Source organism: Leishmania donovani, chromosome 9 (genome assembly GCF_000227135.1).
Source record: "Leishmania donovani BPK282A1 complete genome, chromosome 9".
Taxonomy (NCBI): Eukaryota; Euglenozoa; class Kinetoplastea; order Trypanosomatida; family Trypanosomatidae; genus Leishmania; species Leishmania donovani.
In genome coordinates this window covers 5616-21150 of record NC_018236.1, presented here as the reverse complement: position 1 = coordinate 21150, position 15535 = coordinate 5616, and the positions used below count along the sequence as shown (strand labels likewise).

Below are 15535 nucleotides of genomic sequence, written 5' to 3'. Positions count from 1 at the left end.
GTGTGCCAACGTTGTTTGAAGGAGACCGGGAACAAGGAAGTCAGCAACAGATGGCTTCAGATGCGGAGCAAAGCCCTCTTCCTTCCAAATAAAATCCGTGTTGAATAAAAGTGTATCACTTTCTGCTCCTCTCTCTTTTCCCTCTCTGTTGATCTTCTTCGTTTCAGTTGGAGTGCACGCGGCACATATATCACTGTGCGTTAGCACGAACAACAACAAAAAAGGGTTGCAAAGCATGAGGAGGAAGAGAAAGAGAGACAACAAGAAAAAGTGCACACGAGAAGAGAAACACCCGGAAAGCGGCCGAGACAGCCTCTCAACTAAGGTCGCTATCTCTCTCTTTCTCTGCCTTGGGACTTGATCGCTTTTGTTTTTGAGTACTCCCTTTCTCTGTTCGGTCCTCTCGCTTTTTACCTTATTGGGACCGCATCTTTCAGAACTTTCCGCCGCTGCCTTTTGTCTGCAAATATACATCTTTATTTTTGCTCACAGAAAGGGCCCTCCGGTGGTTTTTCGTCACGTTTTTGACGTGACGCACGCGGGGGGGGGGGGCGATATGTGCAGCGTTCTTTTTTTTTTCTTTGAAAAAGAAAACTTCTTTTTTCGACTTTCCGAGCTCATGTGGAAGACAATCAACTGAAAAGAAGAACCGTAAACAAGTCAGAGGTGGAACTCGATAGAGTTTAGAAATCCACATCAAAAAAAAAAAAAACTGACAGGAAAAAAAAATGAGAGGGGAAAGAAATGGGAGCATGATACAAAATAGAGACAAAGGGCAAAGAAAAATACGAGGAAGTAGTTGGTGGGAGTTGGAGAGTAAACACTAACGTCAATAAGTTCAGTTGAATGGAGCACGCGGGGATGTAGTGGATGCATACTTGGAACAGCAATATCAAAAAAAAACGAAAGAGTGCGCTGTGCCGCTTTTCAGAAACGCAAAGGCTGTTTTCCCGCTGCGTGGAACTGTCATTTTGTGACATTGTTCACAGAAGGCAGGATACGCCTCGGAAGACGCGTCGACGTTCTCCCGTGCACTCCTCAGCCCTGCACCAACGGCATCGGACTGTACACGGGCGACGGCACGTACATGACGTACACCGGCTGGTACGGCATGCACGCACTCATCAGCTGCTGCTGCATCATCACCGGATACATCTTCTTCGCCGAAGCCTCCGGACGAGCCAAGCGCACCTGGACGCGTGTGTTCCGGATGGAGTGACCCTGGAGCGCAATCACAGCGTTCAACGCATCCTGCTCACTTTCAAATAAGACGAAGCCGTACCCCTTGCACATCCCGGTTTCCTTGTCGTACTTCACTGTACAGGAGATGACGCGGCCAAAGGGAGAGAATAGATCCAGTAGATCCTTCTCGGAGTAGTCCTCTGGCAGGCTGGCAATGTACACATTCCGAGTGAACGGAGACGGGTAAGACATGGTTGGAGATCTGAGTGGTTTCTTTTTGCTCCGATTCGATTTTCTGGTGAGAAAACGGCAGAGCGTTGAGAAAGCAGAAAAAAAGGAAGTGAACGAGGAAGAAAGCTGCTGATGGGTTTGGACGCTTGAAGCTTCAAGTAATCTGGCATTGCTCATCCAAAGTGCAGATGAGGAATGCGGGTCAGAGTTTCCAAAGAGCAGAGAGCGATACAGGGGCCAGAGAGGAAAGTATGCGAAGTGCAAGCAGCGATGAGAGTCCTATACGAGAGCTGTCATGAGCGGCATCGCTTCCCTGGCGCGCGGCGAGCGCACTCACGCGAGCTGCCGAAAATAGAGCATAGGCGCGATCCTGTCGAAAAGCACGTGAGGGCGTGAGACAGTCACTGCCTCATCGCGCCGCACACACAAAGACACATCTACACCCGCGCAGGGATCCTCTTCACCCCTGTTCTCCACTGGGAGGGGGGAGGGGGAAACAGAAAAACTCTTACTTCCTCAACGGAATGGTGCCGTCCAACACGTACTACGACGACAACAAGCGCATGCAAACAACAACAAAGAAGCATTGTGCGAGCGAGCACACCTTCGGTGGCGACAAGGTGGAGGCAAGTTCGAGTGGCACGCTCACTGGTGACAGTGGAGAGCAGTACACTACGTTCATTTTCTCCGCTTCTTGTTTGACACAGGCTCCTCTTTCTCCACGAGGGGCGCTTTTGCACGGAGGCGCTTCTGCTGTGTCTCCTTGAACGCGTTCGGGCAAATGTCGCTAAGTTCACAGATGCCACACTTCGGGCGGAGTGGGGTGCATACTGTTTGGCCGAGACCCACCATGAGAGAATTAATGGTTCCCCAGTGTTCCCGAGGCAACCACGACTCCAGCGCCTTGCGCGTGTCCTCCGGCGTCTTCACGGTGCTTGGTACCCACCGGTAACGCTGCGAGATGCGGTGAACATGTGTATCGACGCCAATGCCGATAACGCGGTGATCGGCGTCTTGGAAAAACAGGTTCGCCATTTTCGGGCCGACTCCAGGCAGTGCAATCAACTCTGCGTACTCTCGCGGTACCTCTCCATCGTAGTTTTTCATGAGAATCGCGGCGACTTCCTTGATGTTCTTCGCCTTCTTGTTGTGAAACCCAACTTTGCAGATATGCTTATCCAGTTCTGTCTCCGTCATTGCATGAACCGACTGCGCAGTCAGTCCGTGCTTGATCAGCGTATCCATCGCAGCCGCGGTCACGACGTCCTTTGTCTGTGCACTGAGCATGAGCGCCACTAACGTGTGGAAACGCTGAACCTCCTTTGGCGCATACTCGTCGCGGAGGCGGTGGCACCCCATCGTGTCCACCGGGGCCTTTAAGTGTTTTCGATAATCCTCCAGGCGCGCGAAAAGCTGCGCCCAATTCGATGGTGGGGTAAAGGAGCATTTATTCATGGCCCACAGTCCCGCCCGTCCGTCTTTCCTTCAGAGTGCGCGTACGTACACACAAGAAGAGGTCATGGAGTCGACAGTCAGGCACATGTAGACAGTTAAGCGTCATCCAAATCTCACTTGTCGTGATGTATGCAGTGCTGTGCCGCTGTCAAGCGATTCCCGGCGAGGCCACAGGCACGACGCGACACACGGCAAGCCCTTAATTCTTAGCGGCTAGATTCGCCACGTCTTCTATAGGCTAGCGTATTCCCTTTCCAGCGGATGAATATGCAAAGTAGTACAACATTAGTACGAGAAAAACAAAGGGCGCGACAAAAAAAAGGTAGTTTTATCGACGAGGAACACATGGGACTGAGTGAGAGCAAACGGCTGCACTCTGAAAGACCGGGCATCGACCTCAGCAGATTCGTGTAGCAGCCAGAGAGAGAAAAGAGACTGTGGCCAGCCTTGTACACAGCTGTGCTTCCATATCACCTTTTGCGGACAGGTAGCGCAAAGACGCACACGTCGTCGACCAAGCACATGCCGCACTTGAAGCTCCTCGAGGTGTAGACCTATTTTCACAGAGGGAACGGGCTGCGATTGACTTCCGCCAGTGCTCGCGTGGAAGAGCTCGAGTGCATTACGCGTGCCCTCCAACGACTTGGCTTTATTTGGCCAGTAGTCCAGGCGCTGCAAAACGCTGTGCACACGTATACTCACACTCATCCCAACGACCCGGTGGTCGGCGACAGCATAGAACACATTACCCGTCCTGGCATCCATGCTGAGGTGTCCAGCAGCCAGGTCGTTACCGCGCAGCTCCTTGCCGTCATACTCTCGAAAAAGAATTCCTGCAACTTGAGCAATGTGTTCCGCCTTTCAAATGCCAAAGCTGATGCTGCAAATGTGCTGTTTTTACTAGCTCTTCCTCTCCCATACGTCGGACAATTCACGGTGTGAGCCCTTCGCCATTGAGCTTCGTCATAGTAGCAGCGCATGCGGTCCCTTGTGTCATGGCGTTCAGTACCGGAGAAGCAAGCCAGTTAAACCTATTGGTCTTATTTTCGTGGAAAGGCTGCCGCCGCCCCTCACACGGACGATCGGTAAAGCGGTCCGGCAGAAGTTGCCGATAAGCGTCGCTTCTGCTGTACGTCAGCCTGTCAGTCTGCCGGCACGCGAACAAGAGGCTATGCGCACCAGTCAGTGTCGTGGCAATCTGCCCCGCGTGGAGCGTGTCAGAAATTGTCTTCGACATCTGTCCCTCACCATGAGCAAATAAGCGGGAGAAATTACGCGGCGGGCGAGCAGAGAGAAAGGAGCAGTCAACCGAAAGGGAAACAGGATGGCACGGCTTGGAAAGGAACGAGAGAGCGGGAGAGGAAAAAGGGGAGGGGAGAGCGAGATGCCGCACACGTCTGCCTGCGCCCCCATGTACGGCGAAGGAAAAACAAGAAAAACGGATACACAACTTCCAACTATGAGCTCGCAATCGGAGCACTCGAAGCCTGCCCGGCGCATGTTTCCATTGCCGGACTGCACGGCGCCGCTAAGATTTTTTTCTCTGAGGCACCAAGGCAGTCCATCAAGGAAAAATTTCTCACCTGTCGATAAACACAAAGACAAGCGGTGTTTTTCACAATAATGCAAAAGCTCCAAACCGAAAAGAGCATAAAGTTCTCGTGCACGTGAGCATCAGCCGACAGTGGCTCATTCATCTTACCCTCTGCTCTACGCAGTCTTGCCACGCCTTGCACTCCGCCTCCTCTGCCCCCCTTCCCTCCAGCTAGAGCTCTTCGATCTCATTCACGTACGTGTACGAAGAGAAAATGACAAACAAATACCGAAACCAGACAAGCTGACCGGCGTGCTTGCGCATCGCGGCCATGCTCTCCCAGACTGATGCGGGTGGAATGACGGCGACAAAGCTGGTGCGGCTAACGCATGTGGATGACCACAGGACATAAGGGAGAACCGCCAGCAGTCCAACGTACTTCCACAGCAGACTCCGTGTTCTGAGCTGCAGGTGGAGGAGCCCTGGAGGCATGTTCTCCTTGAGCTCCCGAACGCCATTGTGTACGGCAATGTGGTTAGGATGGCCAGAGACACCGTACTTGTCAAATGTAACAATGGTGCTGATGCTGCCGGCTTTCTGCATGTATGACTCGATCTCTCTGCGAATAAGCAAAGGGCTCCAGATATTACACATGCCGTCTTGCAAGTCAGCGTGGTCGACGACTCGGATGTTACGCCGCTGCACACCAAAGAAAGCGCCACTGGCGTACAGCTCCTTCTCACGCTCCTTTCCCATCCCGGCGTAGTTGCCGTTGGACAGGCACAGAAAATGCACCGTGACCCGCTGCGCCCGCAGCGAATGCAGGAGTGGCGTGAAAAACATTGCCTCGTCATCCGGGTGCGCAAACACGAACAGAACGTCACTGCGAACTGACGTTCCGGCAAGATTTGCTATCTTCATCCACAGCAGCAGCAGCAGCGCCAGCACCACGTTGATGCATACAACTGTGATACTGTGCATTTTGCGGCCCCTGCCACGCCGGGGTCCACTTCAGCAGCCCAAGTGACAAGAACAGCGAAGCCACAACACGTGTGCCCGCGTGGTAGTCCCGCTGCCCTTCGGCACCAGCACAACAGGAAAACGGAATGCTTGATCAAAAGGCACAAAATTACGGTCACCACAGAAACCACCGACAAAGAGAAACAGGCGTGGGAGTGGGAAAGTGTCTCTTTGTGAGCAGGGGGTTGGGGAGATGTACCAGATGCCCAGGTCATGTGAAGGCTGACAAAAGCGGAGGGTTGAGTGGCCCGCGTAAAATCCCGTACGCACAGTCTTATGCTAATCCTCAACCGACGCGTGGTGGCACTAGTTGCTGCGCAGCACCTAATGGTGAGGAGAGCCCCGAGGCAAATAGGCACCGCCACTCTAAAGCCTCGCCTTAGCGCGCGACATGCACTCCTTGGCACGTGCGCCGGCGCAAGAAAAGAGCGATATTTCAAGCAAAGAAGACTCAAGCACAATCAAGCAACAGGGAAACGAGGAGGAGGACGCGAATCTTCGTCCCAGTGAAAAGGCGAAAAACTGAAGAGCGCAGGGAAGCATAGGTGGACTAGGCGGCAAATGTGTATAGGTCAGCCATCATTTTTCAACTGGCGTTACGACAACGAGGTGGAAGAGCCATGCATCACACAACACGGGAGGGAGGGCGAAGGCTTAGGCGAGGGCTAGCGGCCGTACGTCCACACGCGGTAGATGGAGCACAGCCCAGACAACAAACCCGCGGTACTCACAGACCCCTGCAGTTTCCATCCTCTCAGGCCTGAGAGAGCAACAAAGATGTCCAGCAGCAGTTTCGCCTCCGTTACGCAGATCCAGTGCAGCTCGAAGTCGGTCCACAACAGCTGAGCATACGATTCCACGTATACGACGTTCTCGTTGGTGCCGTTCGCCGTCCGCTGCTGGTCTTTGATTACCTCCTTCAGCTTCTCCTCATCGGTCGTGGACGCCAACTTGCGGCGCAGCTTATCTACGCGGTCATACTTGGACAGAAGCGAGAAGGAGTCTTTTGAGAACATGATTTCATTCGAGGACTCGGTGGCGGACGCGTCTAAAATGCCTTGGTAAAGACGCAGCGTATTCAGAAACAAGTCAATTGTGAGAACTGGAAGTCCGCACCGCGTTGCCACGTAGATGAGACGGCCAGCTACGTTGCTGTGGAAGAAGCCCTTCTGAACGAGAAAGGCGACGTCCTCCAGCAAGGACTTCACGAATAGCAAACCCCTCGCAAGCATATCTAGCAGCATCTGGCATTGAATGAATAGCGCCACCCACTGGCCACCGTTCACCGGAATGTATACCAGCTCCGATGCCTTGATGAGCGTTACGCGCATGCGAACAAACTCGCCAAAGAAACGGCCAAGGCGGAACATGCGTCGACTATTTACGATGGTCATCAGATTCTTTTCCATTCGGGAAAAATTCTCACCTGGCACGTAGTTCACGTTGAAGTCAACGGAATTCCACCACAGCCGGATGCGTAGCAAGTACTGTGCTACTTTGAACAGTTTGTCTCTGCCTTGGTGCGTCTGCAGCAGCTGCCGCAGACGCGTTTTCGTGGTGATTCCCTCGAAGGGGTTGCGCCCTAACACACGCAGCGCCTCACCTGTGACAACTTCTTGCACCATCATGGCATCTGATATCGATCATGCACCTTGGCAGACGCAACGCATCCGCATTGGTGCGCGAGGCGCGGCAAGAGAAAACGACATATGACAGCAGAAGGCGGAAGAGGAGGAAAGAGAAAAGAACCCGTTGCAAGAACTCAGCGCAAGGCACAGAGAGGGGTAGAACGAGAGCCAGCAAGCTTTGGTACCGATAACATGACTTATTCAGCGGGCCTCGCGTGCCTCGGCCTACTTGGGGGCTTTTGCTCGTCTGCTTTCTTTTGCATCATTGCTTTTTGGTCGGCTGCCTCACTGCACAGTTGCATAAGATGATCATCACATGAGGATGCCCACCTAGCGAGCTCTATACCTTCACGGATAAACGAGGAACGGCGGCGCCCAGATCCCTTACGCAGCGTCCCTGCTCTGCGTCAGCACCCAGTGCCCCTTCCTCTTGAGTTTCCCTTCTTAAACAGACATGCCGTGACTCTCCTGCCGCTCGGCGCGCTCCTTGAGCGTGCGCTCCAAATCTAGCTCCGAAACGGTTAGCACGTGAACAACCCAATCTGCCGAGATCGACTGCAATCGCTTCGTCTGCCCAACCGTAAGATTCACTGGACACACACGTCGCATCAGCGAACCGAGAGCGCCGCCGCGCTCGACAGCTTTTTCTCCCGTCTTCGAGCGCTGCCTCGTTGCTTTCTCTCTCTGGCATCGTGCCGCTGTGCGCGCGTCCACCTTCACGCGATATACGAGCTTTCCGCGCAGTTCTCGGACTCCGGTGACGTCATCAGGATTCTCTTCCTCGCGAGAAGGCAAGCAGCTGAGCGGCGGCACAAACGGCTCCCACTGCGAGTCGTCAGGTGTTTCGCACTCCACTTGCTGCAAACGCTTTACCGCCACCGCCTTGTTTCGCGGGGGCGCGATTCCATGAAAAGGTGTCTCCTCAACGGATGCCTTGTCCACCTGATAGTCCTCCACGAAGCGGGCCCACTGGAAGGTACTCTTGTCGCACGGCAAGTAGTCGCCGACCCTGCAGTTCTCCATGAACATGGAAATGCGATTCTGCGGAAACAGCTCTGCACGCCGCTTCGCCGCCTTCGAAAAACTTAGACCAAGAAGGCTCTCAATCCGTACAAGACTGTTCCACGATGCCATGATTTTGCCGCGGTGATGCAGCCCGGCCTGCTGCTCAATCTGCTGCTCCGCGTAGCCCAGCGCTTCGCGCTCGTGACGCTGCAAGAGGTGGTACTGTGCCGCCTCGCTACCCAACAGGAGGGCATCGGTGGGGGAGTGTGAGCAGCAGATCATGCCGTTCTCCAGCACCTTGGCAGCCATTTTGGTGTCGTGGGCTGCCATGTCTTCCGCACATCGCCACTGCGAGAAGATCTTCCAGTCGCTAAGCCCCTGCTGAGCGGCGGCCTTTCCAACAGAGCGCAAAGCACGCAACCGGTCTTTTGTAACCCCATCTAACGCCAATTCCTCCGCAGCACGGCGCTGCTGCATCAACGTTTTTGTTGCAGTGAGCACATCAGCGCTCGAGGTGTCACTGATGTCGCTGACACCAACAACACCATCTACGACGGAGGCAATGTTTTCTAAGGCGAACGATGGCCCTGCTGCCGCTATCCCGCTCGCAACAGTCTTCCTAGCCGCCTCGGCGTCCTCTAAGATGCGAAGTTGAAAGAGGGCAAGCTGGTACCAGCATGAGTCATCCCCTGGCAACTGAGTGCACATTTGACGCATCGCTAGCTCGATCCGCCGCAACTGTAAGTCCCTAGCAATCACCGTGGCCGCCAGACTCGTCAGCATACAAGAAAAAAGGTCCAGCCAAGCTTGCCGGACCTCCTCTGCCTCGGCGTCCGTGTCCAGCTTGGCGTAACGGTCCGGCCACTTCTCCGCCGTCAACACATTGGATACACACCAACATTCCGTTTCGGAAAGCACGTGATCGTCCTCATGGCCGTCAGTGCAGCGGCGATATTCCTCGAAGAGGCGCTGCCAGCCATGTAGCGGAACCGAGAGGCCAAACTCATACAGGCTCTTTTGCGACTCCACTGATTCGCAGCAGGCCGCAGCCCTTACCCATAAAGGGGCGCTGAGTGGATCTAATCCGACTGCCTGCACGGCAGCCAGCGCCACATCCTCCGTAATGGCAACATTATTGCGCTCGGCGAAGTCAAAGTAAGCCTCCCAAGAGTCACAGTAAACGGCGTCATCGATGAGCGACACAACGAAATCCCGTTGCTCTGTGCTTTCCAGAGACAAGACAAGTTTGGCGCTGAGGGCCGACTTAGGAAAGCGCTGAACAAATTCCTTTGCGTCCATAGATTCGGAAAGGCTGCAAAACTCATGGAAAAGAACAACCGAAAGAAAAGGACAGGTGACCGAAGCAGCGTTAAGTAGAGCCAAAGGCATCGGTAACATGGCCAGGGGAAGATGGCGCGTCACAAATAAACGCCCCCATCCAGGGAAAAGGCTAGTACTGAGACTGCAACGAGCGCCATCCCGACAAGCTGAGAGATTTGGAAGACTCAGCTCGCTGCTTTCGATTCCAAGAACGGCCACACCTCTGTTCGTTTTTTTTGTTGTTGAAGACGCAAGCTCGTGAGCTAAAATACAAACAAATAGTAGCGCTTTCATACGCGGAGCAGATACTATCTGAAAACCACCACACACACGCCCATTCGACAACAAAAAACGGCTACCGCTAAAGCGAAGGCTCAGCGGACGACTGTTCCGGCTCCACTACAAAGTAGCTAGAGGGCCCTCCGATCAACCAACTCCACGAGCTCACATAGTTCGAGTACCGCTCCATGGCCTCCAGAAACTTGTCGCGATCGTAGGCAGACGTTGATGGCTGTTTTTGTTTGCGCACGATATCACCTCTGTTCATCTCCAACGCCTGCCCTTCTATATTCGGGATAAAAGGGAAGAAACAAGAGCTTTTTCTGTAAGAGTAGCGCGTACCGCCATCCTCCCTAAAAGCAAGCCGTGCACAAGTCGGGGGGCACAGGTTCCGGTAATGGAATATTTTCAGATGAGGAGAAACAGAGAGAACCAAGCAGAGAGGGAGACCGGAAATAGTAGCGGAAGAAATTCGAGCAAAAATAACTTCCACGCACCAGATCAGCTGCCAAGTAGCGTCGATCCTCCTCCACTAACGCGACTATGCATGACCTTTCATAGTGTGTGTGTGTGCGCGCGCGCGTGACTGTGTGAGTCCTGAAAACAAACAGAGCGTGCTCTGTCTTTTCCCTCATATTCTGCTGAAAAGCAACCTTGTATCAAGCGGCTACAGTCGACAGGCGCCGACATGTAGATTTACGCATACGAAAGGACTACGAGTTTCTTCTGTATTTTTCTCTGCTTCATAAACAAACACGTAAATCAGCACAAAACTAGACAAAAGCATACTTTCCGTTTCTTTGATGAACTCCAGCAACACATTCCAGTGCTACTAGGCCTAACTACAAGTCCTAGACCAAAAAAAAAAAACAAAAGAATGTTATACACGAGTTGAACAGTACACACCGAGGAGACATGAAGTTAGTACGTGTACTCCTTACCAGTGTAACCGGCCCAGCACTCAAATTCCTTGATACCACAATCCCGATTCAAGCCGTTGTTACCCCAGCCGAACATGAACGCACCACCAGGGAAACGGCGATGACGAATGCGCGCGAACGGGTTCTCCGGGCCCTTGTAAGTGATATAGTGGTGCGAGTGGCGCAGCTTCTCGTACATAATCCAAATCACGGCAATCATGCCAAGGCCAGCAAGACGGCTGCTGTGGCGCAGACCGTGCATGTGCGTCGAGTTGAACAGCGGATCATCCGGCATGGGAAGCCGGCCAGTGCGGCAGGACGCCATTTTTTGATGCAAAGCAACAATATGATGCGGTAGAAAAAAAATCAGGTGAGCACCGCAACTGTATGCTGGTCGCAATACTAAACTTCAGCTTGCTCATTGTCGCGCATAAGATTGGTGAAATTAGCCAGCAACAAGTGCGCACGTAAGAAGACGAAAACGGTGAAGGAAGAGAGCAGAGCATTGAGATATCACCTCTGTGTGAGCAGGAGCTACAGCAGCGCAGAACTCCGCACGACGCAAAAAACCGAAAAAAAGATATATACACCACTATGTGCACTGAATCAATGCTCGATGTACCGCGGTATATTTCCTATTTTCAGTTCCGTTGAGGTAATCCCTTCAATGGTGAAAAGTCGGTTGCTGCCCTATTCCGATGGGTTTCCGAAATACCGCACGCACCATTTCCGCCCCTGAAAACACCTTACTAGCTAGGATGCTCGAATGCACCAGCGCTGTTGTGAACCTTTCTTTAACTACCGTTTTATTCCTTAATCGCACAAAGAAGTTGACTGTGGAACTCAGCGACGTCCTTCGGTCACTCCGCTCTCGCAGTAGGGCATAAAGTCCCTACGCCCCCTTTATGAATCATTCGCCTTTTCCACAACACCATATAGCGGAAAAAAAAGTCGATTGAGCTCCTTCACTCTTTTCGTTGCACTTTACGCCTGCTCTGGGTGGCAGTATCCGCTACAATTTCCTTTTCGTCCAGGTCATCCAGCACCGGGTCCATGTCATCCCACAAAGCATCTCCTAGCGTGTTGGCTTTTTCAGGCTGCTTCGTGTTCACGACGCCACTGAACGCCGTAACTTTATCTCTCAGCGGCAGTTGTTTGTCAAGCAGCAAGCAATTCGCCTTCTGCTTTACGTACACTGACATCAGCAGCTTTCCAGTCGGCACGTGGTAAAGACGCGCTTTGCGGTCCAGGCCCGTGACACCGAGAATTTGGTGACCAGCAGGATGCTTGCACATGCACCTTACACTTCCGACACCGCCACGCAGTTTCGCGCGAGAGCAAAAACCCCGTCGGGTATCGTACAAGTGAATGTCGCCGCTGGCCTCTCCAATCAGGAACTTGTTTGCATTCCATTGCAGCATCGTTGTTGGGCGCCGTTCAATTTCTCGACTAATCTCGAATTCCTGCACTGGTCGGTCATTCGAGCGTCGGTCATAAAACCGTACCTGGTGATACGCAGTGCAAGCGGCAAAAACATATGGGTTCACAATGCACGCGCCAGTCACAAACACTGGGAATGGAACATCTAAAATGTGGTCTCGAACATTTCGCGCTTTGAAAACAGGTTCCTCCACGGCCTCGGAGGCCAAGTCGTAGACACACAGATCATTCTCCCTCCCGCCCATCGCAACCATGCCAAATTTACGGTGAATATGCACCGCATCAATTGGCCCGTTGCCCGAAAACGAAGATGATGGTGTGAGATCACTACTAAAGACGCTCGTCTCGCCATCTTTGGAGACAAGAACAAGCTTTCCCTTCACAAACGACATGGCGTTGGGCAGCCCTGCGACGGTGTTCGCCTTCACAGAGGAGCTGATAATGTAGTCGCTGATGTCCAGCACAGAAAGAAAGCCGTCATTCGACGAGAATGCCACAGACGACGTGCTATTATCTTCCCAGCACATGCCCATGATGGCGCGTTTCCGGCTCTGCTCACCAAATGAGAACTTTAGCGTTGCGCCGCTGCTTTTCGAGATGTCCCATATTTTCACAACGCCGGTATCGTCTCCGGTAACACAGGCCATTTTCGACAAGGTTGATTGGCTTTCGCTCAACCTATCACCATCATCCAAAGGCCTTGCTTTAAAAAAACCCAACGTCCAAGAGGTTGCACATATCGAGGGAAAGAAGCTGGAGCAGTGTCTGTTCACGCGTCGGTTTGCAAGGTCCATGTGCACGAAGCTCCGTGATTGTAGCATATATACGGTCGCGCCATTCAAAGCTGCTTCCCTCCTTTGCATGCCCTCAACCACATCGTAGCAAACATTTTCACGACAGTAGGAATCTCAGTCGGAAAAAAAGTGCTAGGTTAGCCGATTAATTATCCTCATCCGCAAGCCCTCGAGCACTCTCTTTGTCCATTTCGTCTTCCTTCTTGTTTTCGTCGCGGCAGCAGCCAACGAACTTTCCGCACCTTGAAGTGAAGAGGAAAAAAAGACGCCAGATGAACACTACATCATAGATACAGATCACCAATATTCGGGAACAGCATAGCACATCCGAATAAACCAGAAAAACCATTAACAATGCTTTCCAGAGGGGATCCTTAACTGCAGTGCTCCGATACCAGCAAGAAGAAACGAACGACTCTATACCTTGTGGATTTCCAGCTGCTTGTCAAAGTCGCGCACGGATATGTTGACAGCTGCACTAGCTTCGAGAAGAACTTTTTGACGGCGCAGAACATCGATAAGAGCATTTTGTCGTTTAACAAACTCCCTCAGCCGATGATTCTCTATTTTAAGGGCAGAATCACTACTATCTGCACATTCCGCATCGCCGACAGTCGATACGGCGGTGCCATCGTCGCCAGCAGCTGTGCATAAAACAGAACCCTTCTTCCAGTCGCTGGCCTGTCGCAGATCAAGGACTTCTGCCTCCAGCAGCTGCATCCGCCTCCGCAATCCTTCTGCCGCTCGCTCTGCATCATGTCGCTTAACGACCTCCTCTTCTAACATCTTCTCCAGCACCCCTTCGCGATTGACAGCACCGCTTCCTGTCGAGCCACTGCTATCCTTCTCCATTACTGTGAAGAGAAATAGTCAATTCTACCCCGCTGACAAGCGTTACCGAAAAAAAAGAGAAAGGAACAAGGAGGTCGAAGTACCATTTAATTCTCAGATATCTCAAGAAGATCATAAACGTTTTTGTGTCGACCAGCGTCCCACAAGGGACTATTGCTCGTGAAAACAAATTCCCCGTACAAGCAGGGTACATTCCCTTGAAAAGACCAGGCGCCGTATCCGTTACACCAACACCCCCATCAGCCTTAGTTCGCTCTGCTGATGCATGGAATTTCAAAGACAGAGCAAAGCAGCCAGAATCAATTGACGTAGAGCGATCCCATGGTATCGTTTTTCCCATCAGTTCCTTGACCATGCAGAATACAGCAACCTAGGAGTGCATTGAACCAAGGCCATGCCAACAAAGGTCGGAGGGGGGGGCCTTCTTCTTTCCCCTTCACGAAAAAAAAATCTCTTTCCTGCGGGCAGACGTGCAGTCCCATCTCAGTTTGCGTGCCGGAAAAAGCCATACCTACAGCCCTCCGCAATCATCTTATCCACATGTGTGGGGCAACAGGATTCATTCCATGGCCGTCGTCAACGGCGGTAAGCTCCCGTAGTTTGTGCCAGCATCGACGTTCGTAACGCCGCCGTCTGCATCAAGTGACGACGGCCTTTTCCGCATCGATGGGGCCCGTTCGGGCACCACAAAACGAAGGCCGCCTCTCCGCCATCCACAGCGCAAGTTGGCTAAGCCCATGCGCCCCACCTATCGTGCGCACCCAATGCGACAGTGCCCTTGCATCGATGATGGTGAATGTGAATCCTACGTCAATCTCACCTGTGTGGTGTGTCCATGTTCCGTTGGCCACTCCAGTGCGCACATCGACGGGCAAAAGCGGACTAATCGGGTGACACCTCCATACCCCCATCTGCCGCAGTAGGGGGCGGCTGAGGGGGGTGGCGGGCTGCCTCAAAGGCGGTTAAAATGCTGTGGGGTATGCAAAAACAAGGCGATTCATCTTGTGATCAAAACATCTGGATAACGTGATGTGCCTCTCACTACTTCACACATATCAGTACAGGTTTCGTGACGGCTTCCAGCTGTACTTTGAGCGCAGTGAATGGATGCCCACTTCAAACTTCCACATGCCCCGTCGACGCGCATACCATACTCACTGTGCCAACCCATGTCTGTGTGATGCGTCCATGCGCTCGTTTCCCCTTTGCAGCGTCCCTCTCATCCACGTGAGCTAACAACCATGTGGCGCGTACGTGCGCACGCTCGTACAGATCTCCCCGCGTGCAGCGCGCACCGCATGCATTCTAATGTGGGCCCCACATATTACACAAATACATCCCTTATTAAGACGCGGCTCACTTGTTTCCTTTTTCCCCTACAGTTTCTCCGCCTCGTCCTTCCCGTCTAGAACCCCACTACGTCTGACTACGCTTCTGCTGCTCGCCAACGAAAGAAATTATACATACTACTGTCCTCTTTTCAATTTATTGCATAGGCCATCCTCTTCCACATTGCACTCTTCTTCCTCCGCATCAAACATCCAAAACCTAACCCCTTTTTTTGTATTTTAACAGCTTTTTTTTCCAGCCCTTTTCAACGACAAAGTGCGTTGACGTGGTCAAACATGCGCCGCCAAACATATAAAACGAAACCGCTACGCAAGCCCTCAAGACGCCTTCGCCACAGGTGGGCGCACTGAAGTTTAAGCTCTCAAAAAAACTCGACATCAAAAAAACGAGCTTTCACAAATGACCGGACTCCACACAAGGACGACACCACCAAAGTGTTGGTGTACGAAGACGGAAAGGGTTAGGGTTAGGGTTAGGGTTAGGGTTAGGGTTAGGGTTAGGGTTAGGGTTAGGGTTAGGGTTAGG

General features: G+C 52.6%; 8 protein-coding genes across 8 annotated transcripts; all 8 read right to left on the bottom strand.

The window, feature by feature from the left end:
* Positions 1-1038: 1038 nt before the first annotated feature.
* LDBPK_090080 (RNA-binding protein 5, putative) lies at positions 1039-1434 on the bottom strand (the record flags this gene model as incomplete). The annotated part of the gene is made up of 1 exon (XM_003858639.1): positions 1039-1434. One exon carries the CDS (start codon positions 1432-1434, stop codon positions 1039-1041), a length of 396 nt encoding a protein of 131 aa, XP_003858687.1.
* A 657-nt stretch (positions 1435-2091) lies between these two features.
* On the bottom strand, positions 2092-2868 carry LDBPK_090070 (endonuclease III, putative; the record flags this gene model as incomplete). Its single annotated transcript, XM_003858638.1, has 1 exon — positions 2092-2868. The coding sequence occupies one exon, from the start codon at positions 2866-2868 to the stop codon at positions 2092-2094; it is 777 nt and encodes a 258-aa protein (XP_003858686.1).
* A 1765-nt stretch (positions 2869-4633) lies between these two features.
* LDBPK_090060 (N-acetyl-D-glucosaminylphosphatidylinositol de-N-acetylase) lies at positions 4634-5383 on the bottom strand (the record flags this gene model as incomplete). Its single annotated transcript, XM_003858637.1, has 1 exon — positions 4634-5383. The coding sequence occupies one exon, from the start codon at positions 5381-5383 to the stop codon at positions 4634-4636; it is 750 nt and encodes a 249-aa protein (XP_003858685.1).
* A 704-nt stretch (positions 5384-6087) lies between these two features.
* Positions 6088-7050, bottom strand: LDBPK_090050 (hypothetical protein, conserved; the record flags this gene model as incomplete). Its single annotated transcript, XM_003858636.1, has 1 exon — positions 6088-7050. The coding sequence occupies one exon, from the start codon at positions 7048-7050 to the stop codon at positions 6088-6090; it is 963 nt and encodes a 320-aa protein (XP_003858684.1).
* Positions 7051-7494: 444 nt separating this feature from the next.
* LDBPK_090040 (hypothetical protein, conserved) lies at positions 7495-9354 on the bottom strand (the record flags this gene model as incomplete). Its single annotated transcript, XM_003858635.1, has 1 exon — positions 7495-9354. The coding sequence occupies one exon, from the start codon at positions 9352-9354 to the stop codon at positions 7495-7497; it is 1860 nt and encodes a 619-aa protein (XP_003858683.1).
* A 1221-nt stretch (positions 9355-10575) lies between these two features.
* On the bottom strand, positions 10576-10899 carry LDBPK_090030 (hypothetical protein, conserved; the record flags this gene model as incomplete). The annotated part of the gene is made up of 1 exon (XM_003858634.1): positions 10576-10899. One exon carries the CDS (start codon positions 10897-10899, stop codon positions 10576-10578), a length of 324 nt encoding a protein of 107 aa, XP_003858682.1.
* A 640-nt stretch (positions 10900-11539) lies between these two features.
* LDBPK_090020 (hypothetical protein, conserved) lies at positions 11540-12661 on the bottom strand (the record flags this gene model as incomplete). Its single annotated transcript, XM_003858633.1, has 1 exon — positions 11540-12661. One exon carries the CDS (start codon positions 12659-12661, stop codon positions 11540-11542), a length of 1122 nt encoding a protein of 373 aa, XP_003858681.1.
* Positions 12662-13225: 564 nt separating this feature from the next.
* LDBPK_090010 (hypothetical protein, conserved) lies at positions 13226-13660 on the bottom strand (the record flags this gene model as incomplete). The annotated part of the gene is made up of 1 exon (XM_003858632.1): positions 13226-13660. One exon carries the CDS (start codon positions 13658-13660, stop codon positions 13226-13228), a length of 435 nt encoding a protein of 144 aa, XP_003858680.1.
* Between the last annotated feature and the right edge of the window lie 1875 nt (positions 13661-15535).